Source organism: Oncorhynchus tshawytscha, linkage group LG03 (genome assembly GCF_018296145.1).
Source record: "Oncorhynchus tshawytscha isolate Ot180627B linkage group LG03, Otsh_v2.0, whole genome shotgun sequence".
NCBI lineage: Eukaryota > Metazoa > Chordata > Actinopteri > Salmoniformes > Salmonidae > Oncorhynchus > Oncorhynchus tshawytscha.
Genome location: NC_056431.1, coordinates 39,503,674 through 39,527,975, shown reverse-complemented (window position 1 = coordinate 39,527,975; position 24,302 = coordinate 39,503,674). Strand labels below are relative to the sequence as shown.

Here is a 24,302-nt window from a genome sequence, read left to right as displayed (position 1 = left end):
CTGGTAAGGCAAGGTTGCACAGGATTTTGAGCGCTTGGGAAGCTGCAGGTTGCAGAACTTTCTGTCTTGTGTAGATTTGAAAGTCAGGTATTTTCCTGACATCAAGCTTTGCATAATAGGAAGATGAGATAGTAGATTTGTTGATAATATGAATTTGAATATTATTAAAATATAGGGGGGAAAAGGAAGGGAAGCGCTGCTAGTGTACACAATAGTAGATCTTTGTAGATGCTCTGTCGTTGTGATGACTGCAGAGTGCATCACATTCTCTTTCTCTGAATCATGAGCTGGAGTCCATCAAATCAAGAGAGAGAGTTTTATTTGTAATGAAAAATATCAGTGATCATTTGCTGCTTTACACAATATTTCCTCATAGGATATGTAGAGTCATGGTACATTGTAGATAAGTAAATAAAAGCTACAAAAATAATTGCTGTAAGTAATATCATTGAGTTACACAATACATTATTTGAAACTTTAGGATGATTTGGATATAAAGCGTGAATTATCCTAATATAGGTACCATTAACTTGCATTGGATTTGTGACACAAATGCTAAAAAGTTAGCATTTGAAACAGTGGCAAGGTAAACAAAACCAAATAATGGGTTGCTGTCATACCTGGTCCGTAAACTGCTTACAGGGTAAGAAAATCTTTAATAATTGATCCCCAAATAGCAGGAACAGCACCATTTAGTGGTCAGGATGTAGGACCCAACAACTTCAATGACTAATTCCTCTGAACAGGGGGAAAAAACATCACTCAATTCACTGAGAATACATTACATTGGATGAAGGAACAAAATTAATAGCCACATGTCCATACTACTTGTCGAACATAGAGAACTGACACTATATACTCCTTGTTGGGGTGGGATTGGCGTGTGTGTGTGTGTGTGGGGCGGGGGGAATCTTTTGATTCCTCATGTCTTACCCATTGTTATCAAAAGTTTGGTCCAAATCGGATGTTAGGTACTATGTTTGTTGAATATTATATGAATCCTATAAATTAAAATGGCCAATTTTCGTGCAATAAATTAGCTTAATTTCTCAGAGATCAAATATTGTTCCAACAAAATAATTTTGCAGGAATGCAAACGTTAACAGAAACCATTTCAGAAAAATCTGAGACGTGGGTGTCAAAAACCTCTTACTTGGTCTTTTTTTAGGTGGAAGGACCCTGTAGCAACATTGCAGCAGTTTTTTTTTCCAATCAGTGCATGATCATTCTTGAATTCAGTCTTGGAACACATTAAAAAAATACTATTTGTAAACCAACTTATAAATGGTGGAGGGAAAAAAAGCACATTAAAACAGAAACAATAAATGTACATGCATTTGAATCCAACTTGATTGTCTGGGCTGACTGATGTTGATCTTATTCTCCAGTGAAGGTAGGGTTAGCCACGGTGGTGGTCGCGTTCATGAATAGTGGATTGTCTCCCTATTGAGAAAGATAGTAAATTACGTATGATGAAAAATCAGTAATGTATGGAACTCAGATATCTGGAGTGATAAATGCGGTGTCTTGTTTTAAATAGCTGCTGTCTTTGTCAGCTATACATTTATAGCAAATCACAACATTGGCATGGATTTCGACTTACGCACAGTTACTGATCAAATCTTGCAAAAGCGCTTTATAAACAAGTCTCCTCGGGTTCTGGAGACCACTGCTGTGCAGCTCTATCTATTCTCAAAGGGCCCGATCCCAATTAAGAATGTATGCCTTTCCTCCTAGCACTTCTCAGTATTTGGTATTAAGACTTACCGTATTTAGTCGAGTAACGCGCTCAGCAGGTGTGGCTACTTTGCGCACTCTGAATACATTTAATTCAACCACTGAAACCATCCCGCTTGCGGCCAACATATTTCCTCGTGGAGTTTTCATTCAATGGGGTTTTCAGTACTTTTGTCTTAAGCCATCCCTTTAAATATGATGCACCTTTAATTAGAATTTTGTCGACAGGCTCAATAGAATATATTGCGAGAACGGGTTCAGAATATAAGGGTCAATGAAAGAAAGCCATCTATGCATATTCGTCTCCGTTTCAGCACCAACTGGTGGATTAAAAAAATACTGATTGTAGATTATTTAGGCATATTTTTGGGTTAGAAAAGTATGTATGAATCCTTAAAAAAAACTTGGAGCATTTATGCACAAAATACTGTACAGAAAATACAGTGGTTTGATTTCTTCTGAAAGTTACCATATTCGAGTTCAATCCATTAAATATTGGAATGTGGGAAAAAAGTACAATAGGGGTTGAACAATAATCCTATAAATCTACCCTAATTCTCACTGAGTTTCATAATAATTCAAATAGGTTACGTGTCCTAAATTATTACACAACGTTAGCCTAAAATGATCCACTAATGCTAGCGACCCTCAAGAACAATTTACAAGGACATGAGAGGGGAAAGGAAGGTAGAGGGAATGGAATGGAATGATGCAAAATTAAATGTATGTGGGTATTACTGACAGTGGCTACCGATAGTGGCTAATATTTAACATGGTACAAATTGTAAAATAAAATGGAGAAAGGCCTGGGCATATAAGGGTGCACATTTCGTTTTTTTGTCATAGCACTACACAGCTGATTCAAATAATCAAGTAATCACCAGGCATTGCACATTTTGGGGTCCCCACTACCGAGTTTGGAAACACTGGCATACATCAATTCGTCAGGTTCGACCCTACATAAGCTTAGCTTTGGAGACATAAGCTTAGCTTAGCTTAGGTCTCCAAATTTCATGCACACATATTATAAGGGTACACAATCAGAATTCTGATCGGCACTGCTATGTATATCCCATTTCACTGTGCAGTACATGTCATGTTCATATGATTTTCAGTTTGCTTCCATATGGCTGGTTTCCCATTAGTGTCCAGGGATCATAAGGAAAAATCATCTAAAAAAAATTGCTATGTATTTACAATCCCCTTCTCCAAATGGATTACTAATTGACATAGCTCTTATCAATAGACCTTACCAAGTTGTAGATTACAGTGCATGGAGAATGGTGCTATTTCTATCAGAAAAAAAATAAGTAAATGCTTTTTCCATTTGGAACTGGTAGGTTCGCTAGATCGTATTCATGGTTTCCTCGCGCGTAAAGGTGGTAGAATTATTAGGGAACTAATTCAAGGTCACATATTCATTTATTCAAGCTCCACTTCAAACTAATAGTGGGTGAGTAGTATGTTATTCTCATGCTTAAGTTCTTTGTCAGAATACGCATAGAGAGAAAAGCACATAAAAAGGGAGTAATGAATCTGGGCCAAAGTGATGATTTTCTATGAAGTAGCAAATGTCACTCACCGGCATCCACTTTCCTTTCTTCTGCTCATTCTCAAACCTGCGGAACTCCTTCACGTCTCTCATGTAGAGGATGGCTTTGATGATGAGCAGGATCAGTAAGCCGATCAGGGCCACGCCCGCAATGGAGCCTCCAATGATGGCGTAGATGTTTGGCAACTCCGGACATTCTAAAACAATTATGACAGACATTAACAACCATACATTTTTAGGCAGTCCTGGAGGCTATAGCATGTTACGTTTACTGTGAAAACATTTGGTAGCAAACATCTCTCGGACACTGTGATTCAGATGCTTTCAATGTGACTTGGAGGCTTTATCTTGATGCCCATCAAACAACGTGGTCAGTCAATTAAAACCCGAGCAAACATTATCTGTTTTCTGTGGGCTATGAAGGTAACATGGGCATACTTTTTAGTTGCACAAGACATACGTCTCTTACCTCGGGTCTTTAGTATCTGGGCGAAGTAGTTGTCCTCTCCATCCAACTGTTTAATGATAAAGAACACCCGGCAGTTCTCCACATCCCTCACGTCACAAGGCTTACCAGGTGGCAATGTCTCCACCATCTCAAATTCATTAATACTCTTACAGGTCTGGGAGCAGTTCTTGCTGAACGGGCCTGTCTGAAAACCCAGACACTCGATGCACTTCCTGAAAATAGAAGAACGAGGTAGAGAGTGGAAAACTTCCTTGCTCAACATTTTGTCTTCTCCCTTTAAGGACTTCAACACATGCTTTGGTTCCAAAACCCCTCGCGTTAAGTAAGATGGCAACACGCAGAAATGATATTTTTAAGTGCTACATTCTATTCTACCAGTCATCCTTTACGGTCAATGGTAACCGTCTTTGTTGGTCCTATGGTTGTGGATGCAATTTAACAAGTACACGATGGATCCAACAACATTACCTAAAGGGGCCAGTGAATACAGTGGTTGAGTGAGTGAAAAAGGTGGGCCCAGGCCGTCTTACCCCTTGGTTATACAGGGAGTCTGGCAGGCGGGACAGGTCAGACAGTAGGGCCGCTGGTAGCCCTCGATACACTTGCACTGGTTACACTGGCATGTGCCCCTGCCGCTGCACACGCTCCCGCTTGGTGTGCGACACTGCTCATCCGACTTCTTGCATTGGCAGGCGGTGCCTTCGTACTCGGGGTTGCATTCGCAAATTTTACAACGGCATTTCCCGTTCCCTTCAACACAGAGACGTGATTTTACGTCAGAATTGTTTTAATACTTCACGTGTGTACCCTCAGTCATAATGAGACTGTCATTAACAGATGGCAGGTGTTCTTTCTATTGTTATACAGTACATGTACTGTATATATATTTCCATCTATATTTCCAATGTTTCTGTAAAAATCTATTTTTTTTAATTTATTGATATTTTCATATATTCTATCAGACTGCACCTCCACACAGTTTGTTCTGAAACTTCTCGCAGCTCTCGTTTTCACACTCGCAGTGCGTGCCGTAGTAGGTGCTGCCGCCTTGTTGGGCATAGCACTGGCAAATCCCACACACACAGTCCCCTCGTCCTTCGCACTCCGTGCCGTTGTCCTTCCGGCATGCCGCCCTCAGAGAGCTCTCGTCCTTCTCCCCGATGGCGCACTCGCACTTCTGACCCACGAAGCCGGCATTGCAACTGCACAGAGTTGGGAGGAAAAAGCCTACTGTACTGATTGCTTGTGAAGACTTTACATTTTACCACCCCCCAAAATTGTGGCGTCTTTTTGTTCCCCCTGAGTACAGAGAATAGAAATACAGTATAGAAAATAGAATGAAATAGATGGTTCATAACAATCCATGTTTCTCAGTTTCTTTGTTTTTCAGGTGACTCAATGCACTTCTAGGGGGATGAAGGGGAAATCATGCATCATATATTGGATTCAATATTGACTATATCGACATAAGTTGGAATATATTGGGGAAACAAAAGCACATGCTATTTGTTGTATATCCCAGCCAATGCCCGCCTTACCTGCACATGCCACAGTTGACTTTGCCCTTCCTGTCGCAGTCCTTGTGATTCTCCTCCTTGGGGTCATCACATTCACACTCGCAGCGAGTCGACAAGCTCACCTTCAGCTTGTCTTTTATGCCCAATGGGCCAATCAGAAAAGACCTCTCCCTGTCTATACATTCATCTGCCGTCACTGTTACGTTGAAAGACACCTGAGAGGAAATCAGGAGACGCAATTAGTACATTTGTGGTATGTGTTTGGCTAATGTTTTTTGCTATTTATTATAATTTAAATAAATGGATCCAAAATAGTGTATAAGAGTGTAAATAAATATTGTGTAAGATCATACAAAAGACTTTGCTGTGACTCTTATGTGGATGATGTTAAAAATATTTGTTGGTCTGATGTGATTAATAAGTAGCATCCAGATACTGCAATTGATGAATTTATGAAATTGCTTCTTCCAATTATTCATAAACATGCACCTGTTAAGAAACTGACTGTTGGAACTGTTAAGGCTCAATGGATTGATGAGGAATTGAAAAACTGTGTGGTTGAAAGAGATGGGGGCAAAAGGAGTGGCTAATAAGTCTGGCTGCACATCTGACTGGCTGACTTACTGCAAATTGAGGAATATGTGAATAAACTCAACAAAAATAAGAAGAAACTGTATTATAAAGCCAAGATCAATGATATGAAGAATGATGGAAAAAAACTTTGAAATACTTTAAATTAAATTATGGTCAGAAAAACAAATAAAAATTCTTTCATCGAATCAGATGGCTTACTCACCAATTATTTTAACGATTACTTCATTACATGTAGCAAATTCTGCAAACTTAGGCAGGAAATGCCAACAACGAACAGTGAGCCATTGTATTCATGCATAAAAAGAAAGAAAAGAATCGCAACTATGAAACAAAAGTATTGCAAGTTTCAATTTTGTAAAGTTAGTGTGGGAGAGGTGAAAAATGATTGTTATCGATCAACAATGACAAACCTCCTGGCATTGATAACTTAGATGGAAAGCTACGGAGGATGGTAGCTGACTCTATAGACACTCATATCTGTCATATCATTCATCTGAGCCTACAGGAAAGTCTTTGTCCTCAGGCCTGGAGGGAAGCCAAAGTAATTTCGCTACCCAAGAGTCGTAAAGCGGCCTTTACTGGTTGAAACAGCAGACCTATCAGTTTGCCGCCAGCTCTGAGCAAACTGTTGGAAAGAATTGTGTTTGACCAAATACAATGCTATTTCTCTGTAAACAAATTAACAACAGACTTTCAGCATGCTTATAGTGAAGGGCATTCAACATGTACTGCACTGACACAAATGACTGATGATTGGTTGAAAGAAATTGACAATAAGATAGATTAGATATCCCTCTAGTGGTGTGGGGGCTGTGCTTTGGCAAAGTGGGTGGGGTTATATCCTTCCTGTTTGGCCCTGTCCAGGGGTGTCCTCAGATGGGGCCACAGTGTCTTCTGACCCCTCCTGTCTCAGCCTCCAGTATTTATGCTGCAGTAGTTTATGTGTTGGGGGGCTAGGGTCAGTTTGTTATATCTGGAGTACTTCTCCTGTCTTATTCGGTGTCCTGTGTGAATTTAAGTGTGCTCTCTCTAATTCTCTCTTTCTCTCTTTCTTTATCTCTCTCGGAGGACCTGAGCCCTAGGACCATGCCTCAGGACTACCTGACATGATGACTCCTTGCTGTCCCCAGTCCACCTGGCCGTGCTGCTGCTCCAGTTTCAACTGTTCTGCCTTATTATTATTGGACCATGCTGGTCATTTATGAACATTTGAACATCTTGGCCATGTTCTGTTATATTCTCCACCCGGCACAGCCAGAAGAGGACTGGCCACCCCACATAGCCTGGTTCCTCTAGGTTTCTTCCTAGGTTTTGGCCTTTCTAGGGAGTTTTTCCTAGCCACCGTGCTTCTACACCTGCATTGCTTGCTGTTTGGGGTTTTAGGCTGGGTTTCTGTACAGCACTTTGAGATATCAGCTGATGTACGAAGGGCTATATAAATACATTTGATTTGATTTTGATTTGATTGTGGGAGCTGTACTGTTAGATTTCAGTGCAGCCTTTGATAATATTGTTGTTGAAAAAACATACAGTACCAGTCAAAAGTTTGGACACACCTACTCATTCAAGGGTTTTTCTTTATTTTGACTTTTTTTTTTACATTGTAGAATAATATTGAAGGCATCAAAACTATGAAATAACACACACCGAATCATGTAGTAACCAAAAATGTTAAATAAATCAAAATATATTTTATATATGAGATTCTTCAAAGTAGCCAACCTTGGCCTTGATGACAGCTTTGCACACTCTTCGCATTCTCTCAACCAGCTTCATGAGGTACTCACCTGGAATGAATTTCAAATAACAGGTGTGCCTTGTTAAATGTTAATTTCTTTCCTTCTTAATGCCTTTGAGCCAAACAATTGTGTTGTGACAAGGTAGTTGTGGTATACAGAATATCACCCTATTTGACACCAATAATAAGAAGAGACTTGCTTGGGCCAAGAAAAACGAGCAGTGGACATTAGACCCGTGGAAATCTGTCCTTTGTTCTGATGAGTCCAAATGTGAGATTTGTGGGTCCAACTGCCCTCCTTGTTGAGACACAGCGTAGGTGAACGCATGATCTCCGCATGTGTGGTTCCCACTATGAAGCATGGAGGAATACGCTGATACGGTGTGCGAGTTCATTAGAACGTGCGTTGAAGATGTCGTTCCCATAGCAACGATTAAAACATTCCCTAACCAGAAACCGTGGATTGATGGCAGCATTCGTGTGAAACTGAAGGCACGAACCACTGCTTTTAATCAGGGCAAGGTGTCTGGTAACATGACTGAATACAAACAGTGCAGCTATTCCCTCCGCAAGGCTATCAAACAAGCTAAGCGCCAGTACAGAGACAAAGTAGAATCTCAATTCAACGGCTCAGACACAAGAGGCATGTGGCAGGGTCTACAGTCAATCACGGACTACAGGAAGAAACCCAGCCCAGTCACGGACCAGGATGTCTTGCTCCCAGGCAGACTAAATAACTTTTTGCCCGCTTTGAGGACAATACAGTGCCACTGACACGGCCTGCAACAGAAACATGCGGTCTCTCCTTCACTGCAGCCGAAGTGAGTAAGACATTTAAACGTGTTAACCCTCGCAAGGCTGCAGGCCCAGACGGCATCCCCAGCCGCGCCCTCAGAGCATGCGCAGACCAGCTGGCCGGTGTGTTTACGGACATATTCAATCAATCCCTATACCAGTCTGCTGTTCCCACATGCTTCAAGAGGGCCACCATTGTTCCTGTTCCCAAGAAAGCTAAGGTAACTGAGCTAAACGACTACCGCCCGTAGCACTCACATCCGTCATCATGAAGTGCTTTGAGAGACTAGTCAAGGACCATATCACCTCCACCCTACCTGACACCCTTGACCCACTCCAATTTGCTTACCGCCCAAATAGGTCCACAGACGATGCAATCTCAACCACACTGCACACTGCCCTAACCCATCTGGACAAGAGGAATACCTATGTGAGAATGCTGTTCATCGACTACAGCTCGGCATTCAACACCATAGTACCCTCCAAGCTCGTCATCAAGCTCGAGACCCTGGGTCTCGACCCCGCCCTGTGCAACTGGGTACTGGACTTCCTGACGGGCCGCCCCCAGGTGGTGAGGGTAGGCAACAACATCTCCTCCCCGCTGATCCTCAACACTGGGGCCCCACAAGGGTGCGTTCTGAGCCCTCTCCTGTACTCCCTGTTCACCCACGACTGCGTGGCCATGCACGCCTCCAACTCAATCATCAAGTTTGCGGACGACACAACAGTGGTAGGCTTGATTACCAACAACGACGAGACGGCCTACAGGGAGGAGGTGAGGGCCCTCGGAGTGTGGTGTCAGGAAAATAACCTCACACTCAACGTCAACAAAACTAAGGAGATGATTGTGGACTTCAGGAAACAGCAGAGGGAACACCCCCATCCACATCGATGGAACAGTAGTGGAGAGGGTAGCAAGTTAAGTTCCTCGGCATACACATCACAGACAAACTGAATTGGTCCACTCACACAGACAGCATCGTGAGGAAGGCGCAGCAGCGCCTCTTCAACCTCAGGAGGCTGAAGAAATTCGGCTTGTCACCAAAAGCACTCACAAACTTCTACAGATGCACAATCGAGAGCATCCTGGCGGGCTGTATCACCGCCTGGTATGGCAACTGCACCGCCCTCAACCGTAAGGCTCTCCAGAGGGTAGTGAGGTCTGCACAACGCATCACCGGGGGCAAACTACCTGCCCTCCAGGACACCTACACCACCCGATGCTACAGGAAGGCCATAAAGATCATCAAGGACATCAACCACCCGAGCCACTGCCTGTTCACCCCGCTGTCATCCGGAAGGCGAGGTCAGTACAGGTGCATCAAAGCTGGGACCGAGAGACTGAAAAACAGCTTCTATCTCAAGGCCATCAGACTGTTAAACAGCCACCACTAACATTGAGTGGCTACTGCCAACACACTGTCAATGACACTGACTCTACTCCAGCCACTTTAATCATGGGAATTGATGGGAAATGATGTAAATATATCACTAGCCACTTTAAACAATGCTACCTTATATAATGTTACTTACCCTACATTGTTCATCTCATATGCATACGTTGATACTGTACTCTATATCATCGACTGCATCCTTATGTAATACATGTATCACTAGCCACTTTAACTATGCCACTTGGTTTACATACTTATCTCATATGTATATACTGTACTCGATATCATCTACTGTATCTTGCCTATGCTGCTCTGTACCATCACTCATTCATATATCCTTATGTACATATTCTTTATCCCCTTACACTGTGTATAAGACAGTAGTTTTTTTGGAATTGTTAGTTAGATCACTTGTTCGTTATTACTGCATTGTCGGAACTAGAAGCACAAGCATTTCGCTACACTCGCATTAACATCTGCTAACCATGTGTATGTGACAAATAAAATTTGATTTGATTTGATTTGAGGAGGAGGTGTGATGGTGTAGGGGTGCTATACGGGTGACACTGTCTGTGATTTATTTAGTATTCAAGACAAACTTAACCAGCATGGCTACCACAGCATTCTGCAGCGATACGCCATCCCATCTGGTTTGCGCTGAGTGGGACTACTATATAATTTGTTTTTCAACACGACAAGGATCCAACACACTTCCAGGCTGTTTAAGGGCTATTTGACCAAGAAGGAGAGTGATGGAGTGCTGCATCAGATGACCTGGCCTCCACAATCATCCGACGTCAACCCAATTGCGATGGTTTGGGATGAGTTGGACCGCACCGCAGAGTGAAGGAAAAGCAGCCAACAAATGCTCAGCATATGTGGGAACTCCTTCAAGAATGTTGGAAAAGCATTCCAGGTGAAGCTGGTTAAGAGAATGCCAAGAGTGTGTAAAGCTGAATCAAGACAAAGGTTAGCTACTTTGAAGAATCGAAAATCTAAAATATATTTGGTTTGTTTAACACTTTTCTGGTCACTACATGATTCCATATGTGTTATTTCATAGTTGTGATATCTTCATTATTATTCTACAATGTATAAAATAGTAGAAATAAAGACAAATCATTCAATGAGTGGCTGTGTCTAAACTTTTGACTGGTACTTCATGTGTTATGGCTTTTTAACCTCTGCCATATTGTGGATTCAAAGCTATCTACAGTATCTAATAGAACTCAACGGGTTTTCTTTAATGGAATCTTCTCTAATGTCAAACATGTAAAGTGTGGTGTACCACAGGGCAGCTTTCTAAGCCCTCTACTCTTTTATGTGTTTACCAATGAACTGCCACGTGCATTAAACAAAGCATGTGTGTCCATGTATGCTGAGGATTCAACCATAAACGCATCAGCAACCACAGATAATGAAGTCACCAGTAATAAACTGGTCCTGAACATCTCTTAAACGAAGAGCATTGTTTTTAGTACAAATCATTCTCTAAGTTCTACACCTCACCTGAAACTGGTAATGAATGGGGTGGCTGTTGAACAAGTTGAGGAGACTAAATTACTTAGTGTTACCTTAGATTGTAATCTGTCATGGTCAAAACATAAAGATTCAGTGGTTGTAAAGATCTGGAGAGGTCTGTCAGTAATTAAGAGAGGCTCTGCTTTTTTTTACACTACACTCCAAAAAGCAAGTCCTGCAGTCTCTAGTTTTGTCTTATCTTGATTATTATCCAGTCGCGTGGTCGAGTGCGGCAAGGAAAGACGTAGTTAAGCTGCAGCTGGCCCAGAACAGAGCGGCACGTCTTGCTTTTCATTGTAATCATAGGGCTGATATAATTACTATGCATACTGTACCAGTCTCTCTTCCCTATGAGTTGAGGAGAGACTGATTGCATCACTTCCTTTTTATAAGAAACATTAGTATGTTGAAAATCTATCTTTTGTTGCATAGTCAACTTACACACAGCTCTGACAAAAACACTTACTCCACAAGACATGCCACCAAGGGTCTTTTCACAGTCCCCAAATCCAGAACAAATTCAAGAAAGCGTACAGTGTTATATAGAGCCATTATTGCATGGAACTCCGGTCCACCTCAGATTGCTCAAATGAACAGCAAACCTGGTTTCAAAAAACAGATAATGCAACACCTCACGGCACAACGCCTCTCCCCTATTTGACCTAGATAGTTTGTGTGTGTGTATTGATATGTAGGCTACGTATGCTTTAAAAAATGTTTTAATGTAGTTCTGTCCTTGAGTTGTTCTTGTCTATTAATGTTCTGTATTATGTCATGTTTCATGGTTTGTGTGGACCCCAGGAAGAGTAGCTGATGCTTTTGCAACAGCTAATGGGGATCCTAATAAAATTCCAAATACCAAAGTATAACACTTTATAATAAATGTCACTAATTAGCCATCATATTAATTATATTGCTTATAATTACTATAAATGTACAAGTGTTTAGAAAAAAATGAAATACATATTACTGTTTTATCAATAGTTGATTAATACTTCAGTTATTATCAAGTGTTACCATATAATTATTTGGTATGTGATAGTCTTTTACTTCTGAGCTCTTACCAATTCTCCTACTATGACGTTATCACAGACCCCCTTGTCCCCTGCGGGTCCCCCTCCAGGACAGAGTGGAGTGTAAGTGACTCTCACATTGTCAGGGAGAGCATCATGAGTCACTGTCACTTTGGAGGAGAGCCTCTGTGTCAGACACAAAACAGTCTCAGAGTTGACACCAATGCTAAATCACCAGAAATAAAACATCCCAAGCAAATCCAAACTGACACATAATTCCTAGAGATACTAGAGGTTTATGATCAAAATCAAGCAAGGTTCTACACATTAAACACATCATTATTGGAGTACCATCTTTTTTTAAAAGAGATTCGTTAAATTAATAAGAAAAGATTGTAAATATCTGAATAAGAATGAAACAAATATTGTAAATGTCTTACATTGTAGGCAGCTTGGATCAATTCAACAACATTTTTGGAGTCCTCTGACAGTACTCCCACCTCAGACTTGGGGATCATTCTACTGAGTTCCTGGAAGATAGTTAGGTGAGACAACAACACATCACAATCGAATCAAGTACATTTCCCCTCAACAGAGTATTTTTTGTTGGGGAGGGGGGTCAGGTGTACTGTGAGAGTTATTTAGGATACTCTTCATTATTATGTGGCAGTATTAATAAGTTACTGCATTACATATGTTGGCGTTTATAACAGTAGAAAAACTGAGGAAGAAAAAAGAAAGAATGATCGAAAATAAAGAGAGTCCACTTACCCTGTATACATTCTCCATGTTCTTTGTCACAGCAAAGATTGGCTGAATGTTGTTCTTCTCTAACTGTGAAGCCACTTGACCAACAGATGGGTAGTCCTACATACAGAGACACTTAACTTGTACAACCTCAAGAATGTAATTGTTTAGGGTCAAAAGGGTTGAAATATACAGGCTTTAGTTCAGTCCAGTCATGCTGTTGCATTCATTACATATTTTTCATATTCTCTTATGGTATTTTTCATATCCAGTACAGTATATCAAAGTCTTGGTGAGGACCAATCATATTGATCTGAATGTGTCCCATGTCACCATCACATACCATGTCATTGCTCTTAGTGTACAGCTGCTTGTCCATGTAACATCTCTCGTCGTTGGGCTCCAGTATGCCAGCCAGCTTGCCATCCCCTGCCATGTGGAAGCCATCGTCGGTGGTCAGGACGATTAGCCGAGTGCTGCTATTCCTCCAGCCAATCCTGTCCTGTGGAAAACAATTGGAGGCTTCATGTAAAATGGATGGAAAAGATGCGAAAAAGTCTACATCCCACATTGGAGTTTGTTTGAGTCACACTCACAGAGGAAGTGTGAGTCACTTTATCTACTGTTCCCGCATGCAAGCCTCATGCAGTGCTATACTCAGCCTATCATATGTGAGGGAGTGTTGTGTCTGAAGACAAAAAAAGAGATGGGTGTTTCAGAAGTGAACTACTTCCCCATCTACCTATCTATCTACAGTATGTACAGTGGGGCAAAAAAGTATTTAGTCAGCCACCAATTGTGCAAGTTCTCCCACTTAAAAATATGAGAGAGGCCTGTAATTTTCATAATAGGTACACTTCAACTATGACAGACAAAATGAGAAAAGAAATCCAGAAAATCACATTGTAGGATTTTTAATGAATTTATTTGCAAATTATGGTGGAAAATAAGTATTTGGTCACCTACAAACAAGCAAGATTTCTGGCTCTCACAGACCTGTAACTTCTTCTTTGAGAGGCTCCTCTGTCCTCCACTCGTTACCTGTATTAATAGCACCTGTTTGAAGTTGTTATCAGTATAAAATACACCTGTCCACAACCTCAAACAGTCACACTCCAAACTCCACTATGGCCAAGAACAAAGAGCTGTCAAAGGACACCAGGAACAAAATGGTAGACTTGCACCAGGCTGGGAAGACTGAATCTGCAATAGGTAAGCAGCTTGGTTTGAAGAAATCAACTGTGGGAGCAATTATTAGGAAATGGAAGACACACAAGACCACTGATAATCTCCCTCGATCTGGGGCTCCACGCAAGATCTCACCCCGTGGGGTCAAAATGATCACAAGAACGGTGAGCAAAAATCACAGAACCACACGGGGGGACCTAGTGGATGACCTGCAGAGAGCTGGGACCAAAGTAACAAAGCCTACCATCAGTAACACACTACGCCGCCAGGGACTCAAATCCTACAGTGCCAGACGTGTCCCCTTGCTTAAGCCAGTACATGTCCAGGCCCATCTGAAGTTTGCTAGAGAGCATTTGGATGATCCAGAAGAAGATTGGGAGAATATCATATGGTCAGATGAAACCAAAACATAACTTTTTGGTAAAAACTCAACTCGTCGTGTTTGGAGGACAAAGAATGCTGAGTTACATCCAAAGAACACCATACCTACTGTGAAGCATGTGGGTGCAAACATCATGCATTGGGGCTGTTTTTCTGCAAAGGGACCAGGACGACTGATCCGTGTAAAGGAAAGAATGAATGGGGCCATGTATCGTGAGATTTTGAGTGAAAACCTCCTTCCATCAGCAAGGGCATTGAAGATAAAACGTGGCTGGGTTTTTCAGCATGACAATGATCCCAAACACACCGCCCGGGCAACGAAGGAGTGGCCTTGTAAGAAGCATTTCAAGGTCCTGGAGTGGCCTAGCCAGTCTCCAGATCTCAACCCCATAGAACATCTATGGAGGGAGTTGAAAGTCTGTGTTGCCCAGCAACAGCCCCAAAACATCACTGCTCTAGAGGAGATCTGCATGGAGGAATGGGCCAAAATACCAGCAACAGTGTGTGAAAACCTTGTGAAGACTTACAGAAAATGTTTGACCTCTGTCATTGCCAACGGGTATAAAAAGGGTATATAACAGAGTATTGAGATAAACTTTTGTTATTGACCAAATACTTATTTTCCACCATAATTTGCAAATAAATTCATTAAAAATCCTACAATGTGATTTTCTGGATTTTTTTCTCATTTTGTCTGTCATAGTTGAAGTGTACATATGATGAAAATTACAGGCCTCTCTCATCTTTTTAAGTGGGAGAACTTGCACAATTGGTGGCTGACTAAATACTTTTTTGCCCCACTGTACTTATCTATGATACACAATGCTGCTTTGACAATAGGTTAACCAAACATTATATTGATGTTCACTATCAGTATGTTGATAGAACGTTGGTTCAATCAATTTTGCCCTGTGGGATTAGACTACTCTTACCCCACATACTGCAGCCTGCATGATGGCGTCCAGCGTCCCTTCAGGGGAGTCCAAGTTCCCAGAGATGCGCTGCTTGTCTACCTCCCTATTAAAGTCAGCTTTGTTCTCTGTCATGCTAAGAACATGCCTGTAGCCAAAGGCAGGTTGACAGAACAGCTCCTTTTCTTCGCATGGCTTCTTCAGCTTCTCTGGGTTGGTGTTAGTGAAAGGCAGGACAGTCTTGTCTACGAAAGAGCCGAAGCCTGCAGCAAAAGATAAATGTGATAAAAAATACGATTCATGGACACTCATAGATAGACGAGGAATTGAGGCTGAGACAGACCTTGGTTTAAATACTATTTGAAATCATTTGAAATACTTTAGCTCGGCTGTTGGAATGGAATTAATAGACACGTCCCAAAAGGGTAAATCCCACCAACCTGGCACCCCAAGGTATGCTAAACCAAATGCAAATAGAAGAGTCAAATGATATTTGATGATATCACCTATTCGCCCTTGTTTTGTGATTCCTTGCAGAGCTTTAAAGAGCTCGTTTCCCAGAGTCTTGATGCTCCTCAGATCGTCCTCCATGGAGTAGGAGAGATCCATCAGGTAGTAGAGATCAACAGGATAGCCCTCCACTCTCCGAAAATCCAGCTTGAACGTCCGAGGCAGCCCTGAACAAAGCAAAATCGAGGTGAAAACTGAAATCTCAAGCACATAAAAATATATCAAGTCAAAAGCACATGACGATAATGTGATATGATGAAATTTAGGGTATTTATTTGCTATTTTAAGATAATTTCATTCTGTTTGATTACTTAGGGCTACTTTTAATATGTTCCAACCATAGAGTTGGACAGAGGGCATAAAGCCAAGGTTGGTTGTTTACTGCCACATGCAGTTATGGGATGATTGCTGAGGAATTTAATTAATTGGCAGATCCCTGGTGGTGACCTGAATGTAATTCTGTGATCCTTCCTTAACCCATAGGAAGTCCCACACAGTTGACACCTTCAAAATGCTGAAAGTCTATAATGGCGCTGCCCATGCTAAAACAGGCTTTTAGTCCTTCATCCAACTACATGATTTTATCCATTTTCAAAACATGGCAGTCATCTTAGAACCCAGTTTGGGCGGTAATGCAATGTTAGTGGCCGAAGAAGAAGAAAAAAACGAAGAAGAAGAAAAACCCAATTTGGCCATTTTGAGAACACCCACCTGGTCTGAGCTTCAGATTGACCTCCTGAGGACGCAGCTGGGTGGGTTCGTCCTTGACAAATGCATTGGTGGACAGGGCGGTGTTCTTAGTCACAGTAAGGGTATTCATGGGGGATATGATGTCGTTTCCCATGCAGCCCCTCTCTTCTAGCTGAGCCCGGGTGTCACAGCGAGCTGCTTCTTGCTCACCTGGCTTGGTGAAGTTCTGGGAATGGGACAAACATGGATTCAAAATAAGTGTGTTTGGATTCATTTTGAATGGTTAGGGCCCTTAGGTATGTCAACCACGTCTGTAGACGCTCTATCAGGCTATCAACAAACTATCCTGTAACTCAAAATGATACTTTTTCTTCAGTTGCCCATTCTCTGTAAACGTTGTTACAGTTGACTGCCCTTGTGCACAGTTACACATTTAGATGTAAAATGACTATTATTCAAATTATGGAAATAAAACGGGGTCTTCACAAGCGTATGCTAGCACATCAACCCACATACTGTGGCTTAACACCTTCATGCATATTCTCAGCTCTGTTTGCATACACTGCTTTACATAGACAGCCAAATGCATAGTGCTAGCACCTAGCAGCGGTGTAAGGTAATTAAGTAAAAATACTTTAAAGTATCATTATTTGGTGGCTTCTGTACTTTACTATTCATATTTTTGACAACGTTTGCTTTTATTCACTACATTCCTAAAGAAAATATTGAACTTTTTACTCCATACATTTTCCCTGACACCCAAAAGTACTCATACCATTTTAAATGCTTAGAAGGATAAGAAAATGGTCCAATTCACACACTTATCAAGAGAACATCTCGAGTCACCCTTACTGCCTCCTATCTGGCGGACTCACTAAAAACAAATTTGTAAATGATGTCTGAGTGCCGGTATACTTAACATAAGGAATTTGAAATAATTTATACTTTTACTTTTGATACTTAAGTATATTTTACCAAATACATGCACTTTTTATACTTAAGTATATTTTAAACAAAATACCAAAAGACTTTTACTCAAGTAATATTTTACTGGGTGACTTTTACTTTAGTCATTTTCTATTAAGGTAATGTATCTTTATTTTTACTCAAGTATGACAATTGGGTACTTTCTCCACCACTGACACCTAGTGTACCCACACAGCTTTTATACATACATGTGAACTCACAAAGGTGTTAGCATTTGGGCCCACACCTGACTCTCGTTAATTTACTTCTCTAGTTTTAGCACTAGTATCACACATATTTGTGCTCCTCACCAGTTGTTTACACCACGTGCAGTACGCTCCTGATCTGATGCAGTCGCTGCAGGAGTTGATCACCGTTTTGGAACATACTTCAACTTCCTGGGAGAGAACTAGGGTAAACACACACAAACACAGGATGACTCTCTTTATGTAATTGTGAGACTTTTCAATATCAAGAGGGGATTTGATGACTGTAAAAACTTACCTCCTCTGCCCATCAGCAGGAGTAGGAGAGACACACACTTATACATTCCCTGGTGACAGAAAGAGGGAACAGCCGTCAGTCCATCGACCTTGACCACGTCGAAGACTATTACAGGCACACCTTTTAGATATCCAGCGATATATATCTTTTACCATTCAAGTACCAGTAAAAGATGCATGCGCTGCAGATGAACATACACTTTAAGAGCTCTTACACCACTACAATTTGATGCACATTATATGGCCACTGTACAACGCTCTGTCTGAGCAAAAACTATCTGGGTGGATGTGTTCAACCCTCTCACTTTTAAGGGCAGTTGAACAAAATAAAAACTGAGATGGATACATTAGAAGTTCAGAGTTAAAGAAATTGAGAAAAAAAAGAGAACGTCAACAATGGCTACCACAGTATCGCCAGGCCTGGAAACTTTCCCAAACATTCACACCCACAGTGCTTGTTGTTAATATACAGTATCTTCAGAACAAAACTCCTTGCAGCCAAGATCATAATAAATTGTTCCAAGTAAATGTTTGCTGTGCAAACTTCAAAAAGAGGAAATGTAAAATACATCCACAGGGAAAAGCACACGCAGGATATCAAAGTTAATATGCTTAATATTTTCATTTCTTTAGAGCTAGCACAAAAACGGGTGTCTAGAATTAAAATAATACTTCAAACTCTAAAAGTTGGACTTAAGTAACTCTAAATGTATGGCTCTGGTATTTATTAGCACTGGTCATAATGATTATGTGCTCGTTCTGTTTGTGGAAATGGAGGCTACTATCGCCGTAGTTACTTGTTTTTGTGGACTCACGGCTTCACACCATTACAGCGTTGAAGTAAACAGGCCATACATGGTTTTACACTGTGTTTTCTGAATTCATTACTTTAAATATCAATTTTTCTTACATGACACTTAATCTTTTCTCATAGAGGAATCTATAGTTCCATTTTCGGACATTGCGCTGCTATAATGGAAATGAGTGGGCAACACAGACAAAGAGGGGTTTGCATACGGACCTCCATGAACTAAAACCACACATACTGAAGACAAATCCACTAATATGAATGGAGAGGCTAAAGGAGATAAAATGATCGTTCCAAAGCATAGCTGCTGTTACAGCCTGAATGTACAATGGATTCAACTCTGGACTCACTCTGTGTGCAATAATAATGTTTAACGTGATTTTAGAATAACTACCTCATCTCTGTAACCCACACATTCAATTACATGTAAGGTCTCTCAGTTGAACAGTGAATTTCAAAAACAAATTCAACCACGACGACCAGGGAGGTTTTCCAATGCCTCACAAAGAAAGGCAACTATTGGTAAATGGGTAAAAAAAAAAGAGACATTGAATATCCGTTTGAGTATGGTAAAGTTATTAATTACACTTTGGATTGTGTATCAACACCCTTAGCCACTACAAATATGCAGGTGTCCTTCGTAACTCAGTGGCCAGAGAGGAAGCAAACCACATAGGGATTTCAACATGAGGCCATTGGCGACATTAAAACAGTTACAGAGTTAAATGGCTGTGATAGGAGAAAACTGAGGATGGCTCAACAACATTGAAGTTACTCCAAAATACTAACCTAATTGACAGAGTGAAAAGAAGGAAGCCTGCACAGAATACAAATATTCAAAAACATGCAACAAGACACTAAAGTAATACTTCCAAAAATGTGGCAGAGCAATTAACACTTTGTATTCAGGAACAAAAAGTTGCTTGAGGCAAATCCAAAAAAACACATTACTGAGTACCACGCTCCATATTTTCAAGCATAGTGGTGGCTGCATCATGTTATGGGTATGTGTGTAATCATTAAGGACTGGGGAATATTTCAGGGAAAATAAATTATGGAATGGAGCTAAGCACATGCAAAATCCTAGAGAAAACCTGGTTCAGTCTGCTTTCCACTAGATGCTGGGAGATGAATTCATATTTCAGAAGGACAATAACCTAAAGTACAAGGCCACATCTACACTGGAGTTGTTTACCAAGAAGGCAGTGAATCTTCCTGAAAGCCGAGTTACAGTTTTGGCTTAAATGTACTTGAAAATCTATAGTAAGACCTGGAAATGGTTGTCTAGCAATGGTCAACAACCAATTTGACAGAGCTTGAATAATTTTTAAAAGAATAATGAGCAAATGTTGCACAAATCCAGGTATGGGAGGCTCTTAGAGACTTACCAAGAAAGACTCCCAGCTGTATTCACTGTCAAAGGTGCTTCTACAAAGTATTGACTCAGGGGTGTGAATACTTAAGTAAATTAGCATTTTTGTATTCAATTTTCAATACATTTGCAAACAATTCTAGAAACATGTTTTCACTTTGTCATTATAAGGTATTGTGTATTATTAGGTGGGAAAAAATATATTTAATCCATTTTGAATTCAGGCTGTAACAGGCTGCTTTTTTCTGCCCACTCTTTCGTAAAGCCCAGCTCTGTGGAGTGTACGGCTTAAAGCGGTCATGTGGACAGATACTCCAATCTCCGCTGTGAAGCTTTGCAGCTCCTTCAGGGTTATCTTTGCTCTCTTTGTTGCCTCTCTGATTAATGACCTTCTTGCCTGGTCTGTGAGTTTTGGTCGGCGGCCCTCTTTTTAATAATGTATTTAATGGTGCTTTGTTTTACTTATACTTAAATGTAAGAAGATCCAAATTGGATGTTGGGTACTACATGTATTGAATGTTATCTGAATCCTATAAATGAAAATGGCTAATTTGGCTTATTTTCTCATTTGGCTTCTGGGTTATATTTGCTTATTAAATTAGCTTAATTTCTCAGAGATCAAATTATATTTCAACAAAATAATGTTTCAGGAATGCTAATCATATACTAACTACAGACATGATTTTAGAACAATCTGAGATGGTGCTTTTTAAGTTGGAACGACCCATACTCTTGTGAAATATCTCACTTCTCAAATGGTTAACTAGCAGTACGTAAGCAATTCACTCATCTCCTTATAAGGCATGAGCAATCATGATCTTTTCTTGCCTCACTAGTAAGTGGTGAGCAATCCGCCACAAATATGTGTCAACTAAATGGATTAATATTAGAAACATTAAATTCTCCACTTTAGGCTATAGAGAAACGAATAATAGCCGGATAAAACAGGCTGTGAGCTTTCGTTTGTGATAATATTGGATAGCTACTGTCATTTTATGATATTTTACATTATTTCTAGTTCATCGAGTCTTTTTATCATTGCTTAGGAGTTTTTTCTGTCCTCCAAACATGGCATTAGAGTTACAACGTTAGTTCCTCTTGCAAATCTTTATTTGTATACGTGTTGATAAATCAACGAAATGATCTCATATGACAGTTAAACATTGGCTGTAAATAGGTCTTTCTAAAAAAATAATGGGCCAAAGTGTGACATTGGCATAAACATTTCAAAATGGTTTGAAACGAAAAAAAAAATTCAAATCATTACCTGTTTTTATAATGATAAAGTGACCATAAACCAGGTTCCCATCTTAATAGAAGGATTTGTATGGAAAGCCAAGTTGAAGTCAGCATTACCTGTTGTCGTCCTCATAATAACCGCACGACACCCTTCAATTGAAGTGACGGGAAACAAATGAAAGTGGACACATCTCTCACAAAAAACGGATCAAAAAGGAAATCTTGGCTAATTATGAGGGAGCGGGAGCTAATAAATTGGCTACAACTTTTCAAGCACCAAATTGAGGAAATGTCTGGTTTACAAGGTAGGCCTATTCCAGTACTTACATTTCTGAGCTCCAAATTCAAGTTAAAGTAGGCTTCTTCAAGCCCCTTGTATTGTTAAAAATTGCAGGTGTAACATGGAAAAATAATTTCATGGTTATTTCATTACCAGATCATATTGTGAATTAGCCCTCTAGGCTATGTATTTTGTTGTCATTATATCCAGAATAATTAATAGGAATCGCGTTGGGTGTTGCACAATAGTTTATCCTACACAATTGCGTACAGTTGACTCAGTGTCCAATCAGAGGCATAAAAAACACATGAAAACAACAGCTGTTTGTCACTTGACTGTCATTTGGGAAATTCCTTCATATTAGATGATGATATGTGAAAATATCCAGGCGTAACAAATCAGCTAGACACCAAATGCGCATTCAATACGTGTTACGCATCATTATTGAAGAACCACGTTAATGACAGTATGGATGTACGTTTGAAGTATCTTTCATTTAGAGGCATTTGATTTTGCAATTGCATTTATTATTTTGAATTAGTGTGACTTTGAAAACTGGGTTTCACCCTGTAATATAAGAAGACACCAAATGTTACATAGTTACACTGCATTTCTGAGATCGCTATACCAAAAACACTTAGATCCAGGATTATTACATGGTTCAAGTTCAATGTCTAATTTAACTGATTAATGGTTAATATATGATATAAGGACAACTTACAATGCAAGGACAGAAAAGGAATACAAAGGGAAGGAAAGGAAGCCCTGCTAAGGTACACAATAGTAGACTTTGGTAGACAGAAGGTGCTCTTTGACAAAGGCCATGCCGCTGAAACACGTCAGACTTTTAACATTTTGTTTCCATTGAACATGCCATACAAATAAAGCCATTTTAATTAATTATATGAAGAGTGCCTTGGTCCTCCTCTCTTTTTGATGACATAAAAGTAATGTTTATGTCACACGATTTTGGACAAATCCATCACGTCACCAACCATGATAATCAACTCGTGAAGTTGATTGAATATAGCTATGATTCCCCCTTATATCTCAATGTAATGACATTTTAAAAAATTGGCAGATTTTATAGAAAGAACCAAATGTGTGCTGTAGTATATAGAATAATCATATGGCTCAAGTGTGATGGTTATCTCTTTTACACCCCACAGAGCTTGCTTCCTCTCCAGATGTCTTCCTATAGTAGGTTCCTGTCTTTCTAGGGAGTTTTTTTTCTAGCCACCGTGTGTCTACATCTGCATTGTTTGCTGTTTGGGGTTTTAGGCTGGGTTTCTGTAAAGCACTTTGTAACATCTGCTGAGGTCAAAAGGACTTTAAAAATACATTTGATTGATATATTTTATATAAATCCTTATAGTCAGGTAATCGTAAATCCTGAACCTAAATCTTTGATCTGATATGCCACAAAATTACGTTCTTTTTTACTTTGATCAAATCTACATCAACACATTAAAAACTATTATCTGTATGCTTTTCCTAAAGGTAGAATGTCCCATTAGTTACATTTTGTAATCAGTTATTAATTAGGCTTAATAAAAAGGTTCTTGTGTCCAGTAACCTTACATGAATCAACAAACATACATCTCAAATACAGCAGTAAGGATGCTACTCACAAAGGTCAAGGTGCTGCAGCTCCTACGTAATCCTCAACTCACTGTCATGGGTGTGTTCTCTATGCAGCTGACTGACTGCTTGAGGTGAATGTCAGTTAGCTTGTGAAACACAACCACCCACATGACAGGAAGGCTACAGAGGGAAATAGTATGAACAAAGAGGAAATGTACAAAACACTATTAAAGAACCCCTGCTCTTTCCATAGACTGACGAGGTGAATCCAGGTGAAAGCTACAATCCCTTACTGATGCCACTTGTTAAATCCACTGCAACTCAAAATTAGGAAGGTGTTCTAAATATTTTGTACACACAGTGTATAATATAATTAAGCAAAAAGGCCCGAGGGGGTGTGGTATATGGCCAATATACTACTGCTATGGCCTGTTCTATGACACAGTCCTTAGCCGTGCAGTAAAAATAAATGTTTTGCCATACCCATGGTGTATGGTCTGATATACCACGGCTTTCAGCCAATCAGCATTCAGGGCCCGAACCACCCATTTTCTAATATTCATAATAATAGATCATATTTGGTATAAACCATCTCAGGCATGTGTGTAATAGGGATGTAGAATTATGACCTTATGACCTTCCTCTTTGAGTGAGCTATAGAACAACTGGAAGGTATGTTTGTTTAGTAGTCCTTGTGCATAGAGTTGTATGGTTTGTTTAACTTTGCGATCAATGGTTTGTTTGGCTTAAATTTTTAAGTGAGTCTCAGCATAATTTTGTATATGTGAAATTT

At 40.2% G+C, this 24,302-nt stretch overlaps 1 protein-coding gene and 1 long non-coding RNA gene across 2 annotated transcripts in view; one reads left to right on the top strand and one right to left on the bottom strand.

The window, feature by feature from the left end:
• Positions 1 to 302: 302 nt before the first annotated feature.
• Positions 303 to 23,690, bottom strand: LOC112235210 (integrin beta-2-like). Its single transcript, XM_042315510.1, has 16 exons — positions 23,557 to 23,690; positions 18,228 to 18,276; positions 18,035 to 18,132; positions 16,779 to 16,983; positions 16,064 to 16,234; positions 15,579 to 15,820; positions 13,421 to 13,579; positions 13,102 to 13,197; positions 12,771 to 12,860; positions 12,382 to 12,516; positions 5,297 to 5,490; positions 4,728 to 4,960; positions 4,289 to 4,508; positions 3,759 to 3,970; positions 3,320 to 3,486; positions 303 to 1,443 (listed from the first exon to the last, which is right to left on the bottom strand). Exons 2-16 carry the CDS (start codon positions 18,271 to 18,273, stop codon positions 1,378 to 1,380), a joined length of 2,334 nt encoding a protein of 777 aa, XP_042171444.1. The 5' UTR covers positions 18,274 to 18,276; positions 23,557 to 23,690; the 3' UTR covers positions 303 to 1,377.
• LOC112235218 overlaps positions 21,259 to 24,302 on the top strand; it is a 43,729-nt gene continuing 40,685 nt past the window's right edge. The window contains exon 1 of the long non-coding RNA XR_002951016.2: positions 21,259 to 21,950. This is a non-coding gene — a long non-coding RNA (uncharacterized LOC112235218). The remainder of the gene's footprint in view (positions 21,951 to 24,302) is intronic.